The sequence below is a fragment of the Notolepis coatsorum genome (assembly GCF_963971535.1).
Source record: "Notolepis coatsorum genome assembly, chromosome: 15".
NCBI lineage: Eukaryota > Metazoa > Chordata > Actinopteri > Aulopiformes > Paralepididae > Notolepis > Notolepis coatsorum.
Genome location: NC_140179.1, coordinates 14,832,270 through 14,848,100, shown reverse-complemented (window position 1 = coordinate 14,848,100; position 15,831 = coordinate 14,832,270). Strand labels below are relative to the sequence as shown.

The following is a 15,831-nucleotide window of genomic DNA, read 5'->3' as shown; positions in this document are numbered from 1 at the left end:
TCAGTTTACCCCGCTGTGCTAGCTGCAGCCTCAGTCTATTGTGATCATCTAAAATGGATGAAATGGGAGAATATTTATACAGTGAAAGCATTCGTTTTCATTTAGGTTTTCCTAGTCAAGGAATCAATAGTCTATGGCTGCATGCGTGGCGCTAACGTTATTGTTTTAAAATGCGCAACTGTCGGAAAAACATGCATCGATAAAAGCAATCGATAGTCACGGAGGCATGCGATTCCAGGAATCGGACAATTCCCAACCGGTTCGGTTCTCGATTCCCATCCCTAGTAGACAGAAAGACAGATACATTAGACAGACAGACAGATACAGTAGACAGACAGACAGACAGACAGACAGACAGATACAGACAGACGGATACAGTAGACAGACAGACAGACAGTACAGACAGACAGACACAGTAGCTAGTAGGGGTAGGAATCACCAGAGGCCTCACAATACGATACTATCACGATACTTAAGTCACGATACGACAGTATTGCGATTCAAAATATATTGCGATATGCTGAGTATTGCGATATTAATATTGCGATATATTGCGATTTATTACCTTTTTTCAACTGCAAAGTAAAACTTTGTCAACATGTTTTATCTAATAAAATAAGGTTCAGTCTGTTCATCTCACTTCAATCATTTTTATTGCAGAACATGGTATTTTCTCAAGCAGACGGATGTCAACACTGTAATCTGTGTTGCATGAACCTGACAAACTGAACTGTTTGTATTACAGTCATATTCCAACTTAACTGAATGCACACGTGTGTGTGTGTGTATGTGTGTGTGTGTGTGGGGGGGGGGGACTACTGTACTATTACAGGTATTGAAATGAACAATGCAACTTCCTTATACAAAAACAAATATATACAAAAAATATATATATATATTTAAATAATAAAATATCTATACTTGGCGTCCTTGTATCGATACAGTATCGCCATGCAAAGTATTGCGATACTACTACGTATCAGGCCACGTGAGCGGATCGGCGCGGCCGAGAAATCCGCTCTTCGCTCTTTAAAGCTTGGTCCGCTCCGCTAATCGCTCATGTTGACCCCGCCCCCAAGTCGCTCTCCGCTCGCTCCCCGCTCACCTTGAATCGAGCGCTCCCCGCTCCCCGCGCCAGATCGCTCGGCAGATATATATATTTTTTTTGGAGCATGGTGTAAATTAGCTCAAACTACAACAGTCTACACCCCCTGGGCCCCTTAACAATTGTTTGTATTGAGCCGCGTTGTAATTGTACCCATTCTGCAATGTTAAATAACGTTGTTTATCCATTCACTAGCTCTATTAAGCGATGATAGGCTAGCCGAGCCACAATGCTATGGTCGCTGCCATTAACGTTAGCATGTAAGCTAACGACAACAACAATGGCGTCGATACTTTTTCTAACAGGAGTGAGTGACAAAGCCTGAACAGGATATCACAGGTTCACCCTTCTCATTGGTTGAAAATGGCCTTCATGTTTGTACATCGCCATCTGTTGCTTTGGCATTGTACTGCATGTATATATTACATCAACAGTGTTAAACCACTGTGAGCGGCCTGGAGTGGATTGGAGCGGAGGAGAACTCTCGCTCCGGACGTCGCGCCGACTCATTTTAAAACCCACTCGCTCACGTCAAAACCGCCCGCCCCGCGCCGCTCACATGGCCTGCTACGTATGGATATTTTCCCCCACCACTAGTAGACAGACAGACAGGCAGATGGATGGAGAGAGGGAGGGGGCGACAGGCGGTGACATTGACAGTGTAACATGTGGATGTCTTCCCTGTCCCCCGCCATCGTTATCACCACTGTTTCTGCCCCGATCCCTTCTCATCACACAACAGATGCTGGCCTCCAATCACTCAGACCACAGCTGTGTGTGTGTGTGTGTGTGTGTGTGCACGCGCGCGCGCGTGTGTGCGTGTGTGTGTGTGCGTGTGTGCGTGTGCGTGTGTGTGTGTGTGTCTGCACGCTGACTTAAACATCTTGGCGTGACCTGCGAGACCTGCATTGTCCATATTTCACTGCCACACCGTCGGTAGTGTGATAGTAAAGGGTTAACCTTCTAAACACTGGATTCACACTACAAAGACGCTGCAGCCCTCCTTCTTGTTCAAGCTTACCTTAACCTTGTTGTCACTGGAGAAATAACCTCAAGTAGAGATGAAAAGAATGAAGAGGGGGAAAAAAGTGATATTCCTCTATGTTCTTTCTCTAGCAGATGAACCTTCTTAACCCTTTCACTGCCACACTACAGAAAGTTAACCCTTTACTATCACAACCGTCGGTAGTGTGATAGTAAAGGGTTAACCTTCTGTAGTGTGGCAGTGAAAGGGTTAACCTGCTGTTGTGTGGCAGTGAAAGGGTTAACCGTTTGGTAGTGTGGCAGTGAACGGGGTTAATGGCCGTCTGCTTGCGTGTCTCTCGCCAGGTGGGAAGCTGTGGTCTCACATCGGGCAGTTCCTCCGAGGCTCCAGCCCAGAGGACAGTCTGGACTTCATCCCCTTCATCCAGAAGAGCCACACCACCGCCGTCCACTCTGCCCCCCAGCACACTGCACCCCAGCCAGGCGTGGATTCGGCCAACTCCGGGTCCGGTTCTGGATCTCTGTCTGGCTCGGGGCTCCAGAAGTTGGGGAATACACTTCTCACTCTTGCCCAGAAAAGTGGTCTCCACCCCGGTTTTCTGGACGGTGTGAGGGCCCCGCCGGACTCCGGAGCCACCTCAGAGGAAGAATGCACTAACAGCTACCTGACGCTTTGTAATGAGTATGAACAAGAGAAGGTAGAACCAGATGCACTAGAAGAGGAGAGGAGTAGACGGGAGGTGTCGCTAGATGTGCCCCTCACGGCCACCACTGCCACTTCCTCGCGGACCCGCTCACTGCTGAGCAACAACAGCCTCGGTTCACCCCTCAGCTCCCAGGAGCTCTGCTTCTTCACCGACCCGTCCCACACCGCTCGCCGCGGCCGCGGCAACAGCGGACCGGAGCACAGCGAAGTGTTCAGTCCGTTACCCTCCCCCGCGCCGGCCCTCTCGCTGGACCAGTCCAAGCGCACGCCCATGGAGTTCTTCCGCATCGACAGCAAGGACAGCGCCAACGAGGTGACCTGTCCCGACGTGGGGTCCGAGAGCCGCCCCTCTCCCAAGCCTGTCCCCCTCTTCTCCACGTCCGATCTGGGGTCGGAGGTCACGGAGGACCTGATGGAGCTGGCGCAAGAGGTGAAGGGTCACAGCCTGGAGCTCTGGGGGCTGGACTGCAGCGATGAGGGGTCCAACGAGTCGGTGCCGGTCATCTCCTTTAAAGAGGCGGTGGGGGAGGACGAAGGTCATCCGCCCGACCTGTTGGTCAACCTGCCTGTGATGGGCGGGGTGGGGCCCGGCGAGTCCTCGGGGGTGTGCCTGGGCCTCGAGGCCACAGCCTCTCCCCAGAAGTTCACCAAGCCTGACGTCTTGCAGCTCCACGGCCAACCTGGGGAGCAGGAGGGGGACCCGACGCTGGAGCAGGAGTTCCCATGTACGGTCTCTGCCCCCTCAGAGATCAGCCAATCCTCTTCCTCGCCTTGCACTTCTCTGTGGGATGACTGCAGCCTGGTGTTTGGACAAGAAGTTATCGAAAAAATGGCGGTCGATCCCACGTGCCAAAATCGAGGCTCGCCCACTTGTAACATTGTAACCGTAGCTCCTCCCTCTAACACAGACATTCCAGTCGCCGATTCATTCAACAAGAAACGAAAACCCAGCGTGGGCCTAAACACAGACTTGGTTCCAGACCCGAGCGGGTCTAGCGTGAGCTCGAACCCAGCCACGGACAGGGCCGAGGCCAGTAGAGGGACGGAGAGACTGTCTGGTCTCGAACCGGAATCATCTAGAAATGATCTGAACACAGGGGGGGGGGACTGTGACAGAGATGTGTCGCAGCTGTTTGCAGAGCTGGACGCGCTGTCCTCGGCGGCGGCGCAGGCTCGTATCCCAGAGGAGTTTGTCCGGCGCTGGGCGGTGGAGATGGTGTCGGCCCTGGATCGCCTCCACCAGGAGGGCATCATCTGTCGGGACCTCAACCCCAACAACATCCTACTCAACCATCAAGGTGAGTCACCTGGGATCCCGTTTCAAAATAATCCAGTCTCGTTTTCTAGATAGTGTTATATGCATAATGCGCCAATCGTTCGGTTGCTCGCCTGAAACCTATATTATTTCCAAATTAAAGGTATATACCATATTGGATGTTTCTTCGTTTGACGAAGCTGCGATAGTTACCAAAAGCATATTTTAGGTTTGGTAAAATACGACGCTGTGATCAATACAAAAGCATGTTTTAGGTTCGGTAAAATATACCTAAAATAGACCTTACCTTAGTCAGAAGGTACTCCAAAATTAATAATCCCAGTAGTTCCATCATGATCACCATTACCGGTGTGCATTGGGCCTGGCTATAATACGGGAAACAATAGGTTTCAGGCGAGCAGATCGGAGACAGGTGGCTGTGTGCTGATTCACTTTGAGGGGGAGGGGATTCCTGCAGCCGAGGTACTGAGAGACCCAGTTCAAAAGGTAGGCGATACTGCCACCTGTCGGGATTCGATCGTCATTGTTGGCACTGCTATACCATTGTTTAGGGAAAGCCCTGAAACACACTAAACAATAATAGAAGTATTGGCTTGAAGGCCCTAATCTGTCACTCATCCCACTCTCTGAGCTACAGAGGGGTCCAAGTGGAACATGTGTTCAGTGTCACCACAAGGTCACAGTTTACCCTCTCACTTTATTCTTTTTAAGTCTTTAAAAAAATTCTATTGTCCCCCCCCCCTAACCATCTCTCTCCACCTTGTTATCAGCACACGTCTAACGAGCTGAGTGTCTGTTTTGGTCTCTCCGGTGGTAATTATTGTTCTAAAGGGCCCATCAGCGAGCGAGTGCAGTGAGTCAGTCTGGCTAGCCCGGGCTAATGGCCTCGGCTAGCTAATGACACCATTAGTTCTAATGATAGCGTTAGCGGGTAGCGACTAAACAGGAGTAATCGCTGGTTGAGGGAGGGAGGGAGGGAGGGAGGAGAGGCTGCGATGTTAAGGTGAGTAAACAGTTTAGGAGAGAGGAGTTAGCAGGACTCTTGAATGGGACGAGGGAAAGGCTGTGACGTTACACAACACGCAAAATGTTCAAATTTGATACGAATTTAGATTCTGAGGTCACAATTTGACTTTCAATTATTTAATAAATATTATTACATACTGCACACAGCTTGGTTTGGCTCAGAAAATACACATTTTCATTTCAATGTCATAATAGCAGTAGCCAATAGCCATACCATTCCAATACACTGTATTGAGATTATTACAGATTATTACACCCCTAGTGTGATGTAAAGATTATTACACCCTTAGTGTGATGTAAAGATGATTACACCCCTAGTGTGATGTAAAGATTATTACACCCCTAGTGTGATGTAAAGATGATTACACCCCTAGTGTGATGTAAATATTATTACACCCCAGGCCATGTGAGCGGATCGGAGCGTGAGCGGCGCGGGGCGCGGAGCGGGCGGTTTTGACGTGAGCGAGGAGTGGGTTTTAAAATGGGTCGGCGCGACGTCCGGAGCGAGAGTTCTCCTCCGCTCCAATCCACTCCAGGTCGCTCACAGTGGTTTAACACTGTTGATGTAATATACATGCAGTACAATGCCAAAGCAACAGATGGCGATGTACAAACATGAAGGCCATTTTCAACCAATGAGAAGGGTGAACCTGTGATATCCGGTTCAGGCTTTGTCACTGTAGAGACGCCCAGTGTGGGCGTCTCTACTCTCTCTGTTAGAAAAAGTATCGACGCCATTGTTGTTGACGTTAGCTTACATGCTAACGTTAATGGCAGCGACCATAGCATTGTGGCTCGGCTAGCCTATCATCGCTTAATATAGCTAGTGAATGGATAAACAACGTTATTTAACATTGCAGAATGGGTACAATTACAATGCGGCTCAATACAAACAATTGTTAAGGGGCCCAGGGGGTGTAGACTGTTGTAGTTTGAGCTAATTTACACCATGCTCAAAAAAAAAAAAAAAAAATCTGCCGAGCGATCCGAGCGATCTGGCGCGGGGCTCGATTCAAGGTGAGCGGGGAGCGAGCGGAGAGCGACTTGGGGGCGGGGTCAACATGATCGATTAGCGGAGCGGACCAAGCTTTAAAGAGCGAAGAGCGGATTTCTCGGCCGCGCCGATCCGCTCACGTGGCCTGTTACACCCCTAGTGTGATGTAAAGATTATTACACCCCTAGTGTGATGTAAAGATTAATACACCCCTAGTGTGATGTAAAGGTAAGTAAAGATCATTACACCCCTAGTGTGATGTAACGATTATTACACCCTGTGTGATGTAAAGATGATTACACCCCTAGTGTGATGTAAAGATTATTACACCCCTATTATTGCACCCCTAGTGTCGTGTAAAGGTAAGTAAAGATCATTACACCCCTAGTGTGATGTAACGATTATTACACCCCTAGTGTGATGTGAAGGTAAGTAAAGATTATTACACCCCTAGTGGGATGTGAAGGTAAGTAAAGATTATTACACCCCTAGTGTGATAAAGATTATTACACCCCTAGTGTGATGTGAAGGTAAGTAAAGATTATTACACCCCTAGTGTGATAAAGATTATTACACCCCTAGTGTGATGTGAAGGTAAGTAAAGATTATTACACCCCTAGTGGGATGTGAAGGTAAGTAAAGATTATTACACCCCTAGTGTGATAAAGATTATTACACCCCTAGTGTGATGTGAAGGTAAGTAAAGATTATTACACCCCTAGTGTGACGTAAAGATTATTACACCCCTAGTGTGATGTGAAGGTAAGTAAAGATTATTACACCCCTAGTGTGATGTAAAGATTATTACACCCCTAGTGTGATGTGAAGGTAAGTAAAGATTATTACACCCCTAGTGTGATGTAAAGATTATTACACCCCTAGTGTGATGTGAAGGTAAGTAAAGATTATTACACCCCTAGTGTGATGTAAAGATTATTACACCCCTAGTGTGATGTGAAGGTAAGTAAAGATTATTACACCCCTAGTGTGATGTAAAGATTATTACACCCCTAGTGTGATGTGAAGGTAAGTAAAGATTATTACACCCCTAGTGTGATGTGAAGGTAAGTAAAGATTATTACACCCCTAGTGTGATGTGAAGCGTTTGGAGGAGAGACTCAACTGGGTCACGTTGAAGAGAGACGTCAGATGAGTGTTCTACACTTAGGGGTTCAAGAGAACACTTTCTAACCCCTCTCTCTTTCTCTTTCTCTTTCTCTCTTCTCTCTCTCTAGGTCACGTGCAGTTAACTTATTTCTGTAGTTGGAGTGAGGTGGAGGAGTCCTATGACAGGGAGGCCTTCGCCAACATGTACTGTGCACCAGGTGAGACATACACACATGCTACAGACACTCACAAACATGATTACACACACTTACAGGCACACGCAAACATGATTACACGTACGCACACACACAAATTACCCCCTCACTTTGTGCAAGACGTTTGTTTCTTTCCCTCCACACTCCTTTCTTCTGTTTCTCCTCATCTTAACAAGCACTGCGTTGCTTTCACTCAATAGTATAGATTTACACCATCAGCTTGGGGTCACTGGACAAAATATAGATCTCCATGAGATCAAGTCACTCTGCTATTATATTAAAATCAGCATGTAGACTGTGTGTGAGGTTAATGCTATGCAGACATGCAGTAGCATTGTTACATACCCCAGTGGGGAGACGCAACACAAGGCCACAGACAGGGTAGGTGAGGGTGCAGTGACACAAAACGCAGGAGACAATTTGCAAAATAATAATATTTATTTTACAAAATTCAAAACAGCAACACAGAGAGCAAGGAGGACTTACCAGTGAGCACCAAATGAAATATCAAAAAGAAATAAAAGCCCACCCCCCCTTACAGGCGCGGACGCCCCAAAGTACAGGTGGTGGTGCTCACTTCTAAGGCTGGTGTCTTTAACAGTAGGTCATCTACGTGATGCAAAATGTAGACCCAGGGTATCTTCCTGTCCTCAATGTCCCTGTGTGCGAAACAAAAGATTAACAAACAAGAAAAACAATCACCATAAGCTGGGTGACGATGAATAAACAAATACACATAACAGGTTATGGGTAAAACAGAAATGTACAACAGGCAGGATCACAAAAGGTACAATACTATAGGAAATGGCTAGACCACCAGAGCCTTGACCAGCTCTCACACAAACATGAGCTCAACAGAGCTTTAACTAGCTCATGCACCAAAACATGAGCTCAACAGAGCTTTAACTAGCTCATGCACCAAAACATGAGCTCAACAGAGCTTTAACTAGCTCATGCACCAAACATGAGCTCAACAGAGCTTTAACTAGCTCACACACCAAACAATGAGATCAACAGAGCTTTAACTAGCTCACACACCAAAACAATGAGAGCGCTACCACAACACCACCAGATATAATTACCAACATACACCGACAGAGCTCCAGCTAACACTGCACACACAGGGATATATGAAGGGATGTGGAGGTTAATTGTCTGACGAGCCTCAGCTGCTGCTGCTGCTGCTGCTGCTGGTGTTATTGCTGTTTGGAGTGAGATGGTGGTTGACCCTGAGAGATAGATAGGTTACACAGGAGGGAGACAAAAAAAAAAAAAAAAAAACCTGCCTACATACATAACACATATTATATATATATAATCCCCTATACAATACAATATAATATTGCATGCATGCATAATGATATAAGGACAGAGTCCGTAACAAGCATAAACAGTAGGGATGGGCATGAGTACTGTTTTCCCAGATCCAGTACTCGCATGAATTACTCTAGTAGTTCTCGAGCAATTGTTTAGGGAACACATTTTTAGAATGCATCTTAACTCATTCAGCGCCGGGGATTAGTCGGGGCCCTGTGGTCACATTGCCACACGTTAAAATATAGGACTGAGTCACCTTGTTTGTAGAGCTATAACTATATTCTATATTATAGCTATGGATACAATACTATGGCCCATTTGACATCACCTATCTATCGTTCAGTATGTGAGAACTGTAGCAGAGTAGCCTATTGGCACTGCCCCTTTAAGGCAGGCAGTCTAATTGCCATACAGGACTCAGCTGAGTTGATTGCAGCATGGGCAGCAGAGCAAGCAGCAGAGCAAGTGGAGCAGAGCAAGAAACCAGAGTGGAGTGAGAACAAGCAAAGACAGAGACCAAGCTTGATGAAGAAAACAAAGAAAGCAACATAAATAAGTCAATTTGGAGGAATTGGATCCAGTGGCCCAGGCTATGGCCGATAAGAGGTTCCAAGACACCAGTGGAGAGAAGACACCAGTGAAACAGATGGATAAGTTATCACGCAGTCCTTTTCATTTCACTACTTCACTGAACTGTCACCTGTCTTCAAAACCCCAAATAACCCGGACTTGACCATGTTGCACTTTGACACTCAAGGTCTCCATTGTCCCTGTTCTCCCAGCTCCCTCCTACAACCCCCAAGCCCTCCTCAGACACCACTTCGGCCTACCCCAGCCTGCTACCCCCACACACGTCAGCTTGTGACTGCAACTTGTTCCTGTTTGCGGACGACTCAGCCCTGCTGGTCTCTGACAAGAACAAGTTGCAGGTTGAAAAAACCCTCAGCTCAGAACTAGGCAAAATCTGCATATGGCTCGCTGATAACAAACTATCATTACACCTGGGCAAAACGGAGTCCATTCTCTTCGGTTCAAATAACAAACTCAGCAAGACCGACGGCTTCTCAGTTACAGTGGGTGACAATATTGTCACAAGGAAAGGAAATAACATACCTAGGTTCCATCCTAGAGGCAAATCTTTCCTGTGACAAAATGGCATCCAATGTAATAAAAAAAGTCAACCAACGAACACGATTCTTGTACCGGATCTCCTCACTGGTAAATAAGAATACCCTGAAGACTGGCAGGAGCACTCATTCAAGGGTACTACGACTATGCTTGCACCTCATGGTACCAAAGCACCTCAAAGGCGCTAAAAACTAAATTACAAACATCTCAAAACAAACTGGTCAGACTACTGCTTGACCTGACTCCTAGAACCCACCTCACCCCTGCCCACTTTGACAACCTAGGATGGCTTAGAGTAGACGACAGAGTACAGCAACTTGCAATGGGCCTGGTCTACAAGATACACTACACGACCAAGGTACCCAGGTCAGTGAATACCACGATCACAACACCAGAGGGAGCTCCACAAATCATGTTAAACCCAGATTCGGCTCAAACAAGGGACTAAACACGTTTCGCAATTATGCCACATCAATGTGGAACGCCCTACCCAAAGCTGTAAAGGAATGTGAATCACTACCCACTTTCAAAAACACTCAAAAAACACCTATGGGAGACTGCAATTCGAAACTGGCCCCTGTAATTGTCCTAACACAACCCCCCCCCCCCCCAATGTACAGTAAATGACCAAGTATGGTCTTGTCAATATTCCAATGTACAGTTTTGCTTGTTCCCCGGCCCACCCCTCCTACCCAACCCCCCCCCCCCCCCCCCCCCACCCAACCACCTCCAATGTACAGCCCCCCCCCCCACCTACCCAACCTCCAATGCACAGTTTCTACGTCAAATGTATATACTCTCTTTTCTGGACTCTTTTCGTATCACAAACAGTACTGTATTTGTATCTGGTATGTCATAAATGTATAGATGTAGCAGTACTGTCTATCTGTATGTCATGTATGTCATATATGTTATATTAATTGAAAATGGGGGACCCTGATGTAAACAAGACGAAAGTCTTTCTCTGGTCTGCATCCCCTTAACAATTGTATGTATTGAACTGTACTGTACCCATTCTGCAATCTGTTAATAAAGTTTTCAATCAATCAATCAACACACACACTCCCTGAGCACACACCCAATCCCCAATCTGGACTGTTTATTTATTTGACTCATTACCCCTTATCACTTGTATTCTATGTATCTGTTTGCACTTGATTATTTTGAATACAGTATATATTATTTCACTGAATACTGTTTGCCTGCCTCTTATTTCAATCATTCAAACCTTATCACATCCTATTTTTTTGTAGTGGAGGTTACCTGGAGCTAGCCGGTAACGACGGTAAGCTTTAATTTAGCTTATTTAATTTATTGACAGGTTTTCGCCTGTCTGGCGCCCAATGCACCACTGTAACATTTACACTTTGATTATATTGGGCTGACCACCGCTACAGAACGAATAAATGTTTCCATCCATATGTTCTTGTGTTATACCGTGGTGAATATAAGGGTGCTTTCACACCAGAGCTGTTTGGTCCGGACTATCGGACCAGAGTTCGTTTTCTCAGTCAGCTTTTTTTGGGGTGGTGTGAATGCTCAGTCGAACTCTGGTGCGGACCAAACACGCAAACTCTGGTCCACCTGAAAACGTAGGTCTCGGTTCGCTTCATCGGACCAAACGCGGACCAAACGCGGACCAAATATAGGAAGTGAGTCACCTCTCACGAGCAGAGCGCTAAATTACTACCTAACCAATCAGATCTGCGATATGAGGTAGCGTCACGAGCAGAGCAATGTGTGTGGACAAGAGGCGGGTTGCTACGTTTACTGTAGGGAGGGGCTTTTAGACCCATGTTTTTTTTTTGCTTCGAAAAGAGGGACACCCTCTCAATATGCGGGATGCGGGACAGTCGGTCAAATCTGCGCCCGCGCACACACACGTTAGGGCTCGCAGTCACAGTCACACACACATTTCCACTCTCTATTGTGTCCAATAGACGAGCGCCCTTTTCGACCGCGTGACATTGTTCAGAAAGTTTAGTGCGCTTGACAAATTGCAATGTGAATGCAGATGAACCAAATGAAGAATGCAACAATGTTGCAACTTCACCCCCCGAACCGCACCGAGTCCACAAACTATATGTGAAAGCGCCCTAAGTATGGTTTTAGAGCAGTCTAGGGTAATTCATGAAATCCTGAGTTAAAGCCCTATACGTCGATTCCACTCTAGACGTTGCCATGTCTTGCCTGTATACGCTATTATCCCGAAATCAAATCTACATCATAGCTATTATGTTCCATCATGAATGCATGAAAGGGGGGGGGGGGGGGGGGGGGTTAAAGCGCTTGGCAGCAGCATACAGATTTTATTATCTCTCGACATAACAATGCACAGCAATATACCCGATGCTTAATGCTTATTGTCAGTCAAAACAGTCAGTTACCATTTGTAATAATGACCTCCACTGTTTGCAGCAGGTCTCTCCGCTCATGGAATGGCATGTTCGTATCAGTAGTCTATGAACGCTACGCCAAGTGGGCATGTTGTTGGAAATGCACAAACACATAAACTGCTGTTATTATCTCTTAGATAACGCTAAGCTAACAGACTTTTCACGGTAACATTAAGTGTACTATCCATGCTCCACAGCTTCCAACTTCCAGCTTCCTGCAACAACTCAGAGTTAGATTTCAGACCAAGTTTTCTGTTTCATTGGCACAAACAAGCACTTTTCATGGACGTATTTGGTGGTAACTAATAATAAATAAAAATGTATCAAGCACCCACAGAAACCACTTGAGTTCAGTTGAAACGGTACTCAAGTAGGATTGGGTACCGTTCACATTTGAACCGATACTGGTACTGATACCGGTACCCAACGGTACCTTTTTTGGTACTTTACTCTGTAGTCGTAAAGTTTAGTCGTAAAACTAAACTAAGTCTAAACTTCTCAATTTCAACATTGTTATCACACCACACAAACTAAACCCCCCCCTACCTCCCTCTCCCAAACCGTTCCTACAACCATTTGTTTTATGTTGCATGATCATGTATGCATTTATTATGTATTGGTTTTTTTTATGTTTAAATATCAACATTATCTGGCCATCCTCAGTAAATACTATTAAACTCTTCTGACCTCATCTGGTCCAACGACCAGATATGGGAGTCAGGAGTTTTCACTGCACATAGAAACAGCGCGACTCGTGTGTGAAGTTGTCACAGGGCTGTAGAACGCAGGGCTGTAGAACGCAGGGCTGAATAGCTAGATGTCATAGCTTCTAAAATGTAAGGTCTGCGCTGGTCTGTCTATTATGAAAGGACAGTTGCGTGTCATTGGAATTCGGTTCATTTTCTAATTGGGCGGGTCTTAGCCCATCAGCTCTCAAGGTACAGAAATATGTCACAGATTGATCTAACGTGAATCGGTACTTGGTAGTACCGATGTAATTCGGCCGGTACCCTTAAAAGTACTGTATACTATACTCGAGTAATCAATTACTCATACCCATCCCTAATAAATAGGCCACTGTCCTGTAGTAGGGCTGGGCGATTAATAGATTTTATCGATTCATTTGAATTCATGATTTAGGACGATTTTCACACAAAAAATGTATAAATATTATTATTATTTCTTTTTTTTTTTAAGTGAAGATTGGTGAAAGTTAGGTTTGCACTTCAATCCCAATAGGGAAATTCATCTTGGTTTGATAATTTTTTTGTGTCAAATAAAAACAAAGCTTATTTGAATGATTTCCTTGGCCTTTCTAGTTTTTAAAAGAAAAAAACAATTAAAATCGTAAATCGGATATGGTGTGAATAAATTGGAGATTTTATTTTTAGGCCATATCGCCCAGCCCTGTCCTGTACCCACAAAGACCTTGTTGATAGCTGTAGGAACATAAACAGTGCAAGCAGACACACGCAACACTAACACTGAGAGCTGGGGCTGGGTGACCTGCACTCCATATCACTGTGTTATCACATTTACCTCAGCAACGATAAGTGAAACTATAATTACATTTTAGGTTTATTCCCCAGTCATGCTAAGAGCCCTTTTGACTGTTATGTAGATGTACAGTAGATGTAGGCTGGCTGCAACAGAAACGCACATTATGTAACAAAGATATTTCACTATGCCCCCTACCAATGCCCCCTACAGGACCCACCACTGCGAGCTATACTCCCTAGTAAACTGGCCCTCCCTGGAGATTAGACGCAACGTCCACTGGCTGGCCTTTGTATATAAAACACGTCTAGGCCGTACTCCCCCTTACCTTACTCGCCTAGTCCACCCTCGTCCACTTCCGAATTACCACACCCGGTCAGCCACACATATCCTGGTAAACGCCCCCCATGCCAACTCCTCACAAGGCCGTTCCTCCTTTCAGTACGCAGCAGCTGATAGCTGGAACACACTACAAAAAACCTTAAATATGGAAACGTTTATTTCAATTAGATTGTTTAAGGAAACTTTAACAAACTCCCTAGAGCACTCATGTAGATGTTTCTCCATGTGCTAACACCATGCTGCCACTATTGTTCTGTTGTCCGCCAGTTGTTGTTCAGTTCAGTTGTTGCTCTGTATGTATGTCCTGCCTTTTTAATAATGTTCCTTTGTGTTTTATTTTTATTTATTTTATTTTATCCCCCATCCCCGTTTCCCCTAGGGGGCTTTTTACCCCCAAATAGGCCGTTATTGAAAATAAGAACTTGTTCTTAATTAACCTGCCTATTCAAATAAAGGTTTGATGATGATGATGACTAGGTGCTACTGGGCGATACGGAAAGAAATGCAATATATCAGAATAATATATTTGATGTATATCATCACAATATCTAACCTTGCACAGCAGCTGGCTTCACAAGATTGTGCAAGGAATCCATCTTGTGGGGCTTCAAGTTATGTGCTTGTGTACATGTATTATGTCATGAAATAGTCATGGAACTGTCATGGAATTTAATTAGCTAAATGTGTACTAGTGACTTTAACCCTTTCACTGCCGCACTACCAAAACGGTTAACCCTTTCACTGTGACAATACACAGAAGGTTAACCCTTTCACTGCCACACAACAGCCGACCGTCGGTTGTGTGATAGTAAAGGGTTAACCTTCTGTCGTGTGGCAGTGAAAGGGTAGGGTTAACTAAGGAATAAGTTGGGACCGTCTTCATGGCCTTTGAGTCCAGTATATAGAGTCTCTGAGCTGCTGGCTGCAGTACCCCCTGCTGCCCTGCAGAGTGTGACGTTGAGCCACAGTGAGCATGCGGTGTAGCAGTGGTAGATAGTAGTACCGGTGGTGACCTGTATGTTGGCCTTAGCAGCAGGTATGTATATAACTGCAACTACCAGTTTATTTGTCACCTCATGGTGTGTCTGTGTCTCTGTGTGTCTGTGTCTGTCTGTGTCTCTGTTTGTGTCTGTTTGTGTCTGTCTGTGTTTCTGTCTGTCTCTGTTTGTGTCTGTTTGTGTCTGTGTCTGTCTGTCTGTGTTTCTGTCTGTCTCTGTTTGTGTCCGTCTGTGTCTGTCTGTGTTTCTGTGTGTGTCTGTCTCTGTCTGTGTCCGTCTGTCTGTGTCTCTGTTTGTGTGTGTCTGTCTGTGTTTCTGTGTGTGTCTGTCTGTGTCTGTCTGTGTTTCTGTGTGTGTCTGTGTCTGTCTGTCTGTGTTTCTGTCTGTCTCTGTTTGTGTCTGTCTCTGTCTTTGTTTCTGTCTGTCTGTGTTTATGTCTGTCTGTGTGTGTGTCTGTCTGTGTCTCTGTGTGTCTGTCTCTGTGTGTCTGTGTTTCTGTCTGTCTGTCTGTCTGTGTCTGTCTCTGTGTGTGTCTGTCTGTGTGTCTGTGTCTGTCTGTGTGTCTGTGTCTGTCTGTGTGTCTGTCTGTGTGTCTGTGTCTGCATACTGTACCTTTTTTTCTCTTGGAAGTTTGTTTGTGCATTTACAACAACATGCCCACTTGGCGTAGCGTTCCTAGACTACTGATACAGACAATATCATGTTCAGACAATACAGTTCCATGAGCGGAGAGACCTGCT

At 45.7% G+C, this 15,831-nt stretch overlaps 1 protein-coding gene across 1 annotated transcript in view; it reads left to right on the top strand.

Annotated features, from left to right (window-relative positions):
• Window positions 1–15,831, top strand: part of rps6kc1 (ribosomal protein S6 kinase polypeptide 1) — a 113,258-nt gene that overhangs the window by 66,034 nt on the left and 31,393 nt on the right. Inside the window, exons 12-13 of the mRNA XM_084330561.1 lie at window positions 2,435–4,093; window positions 7,327–7,416. Coding sequence (XP_084186687.1) covers window positions 2,435–4,093; window positions 7,327–7,416 — 1,749 coding nt within the window. The remainder of the gene's footprint in view (window positions 1–2,434; window positions 4,094–7,326; window positions 7,417–15,831) is intronic.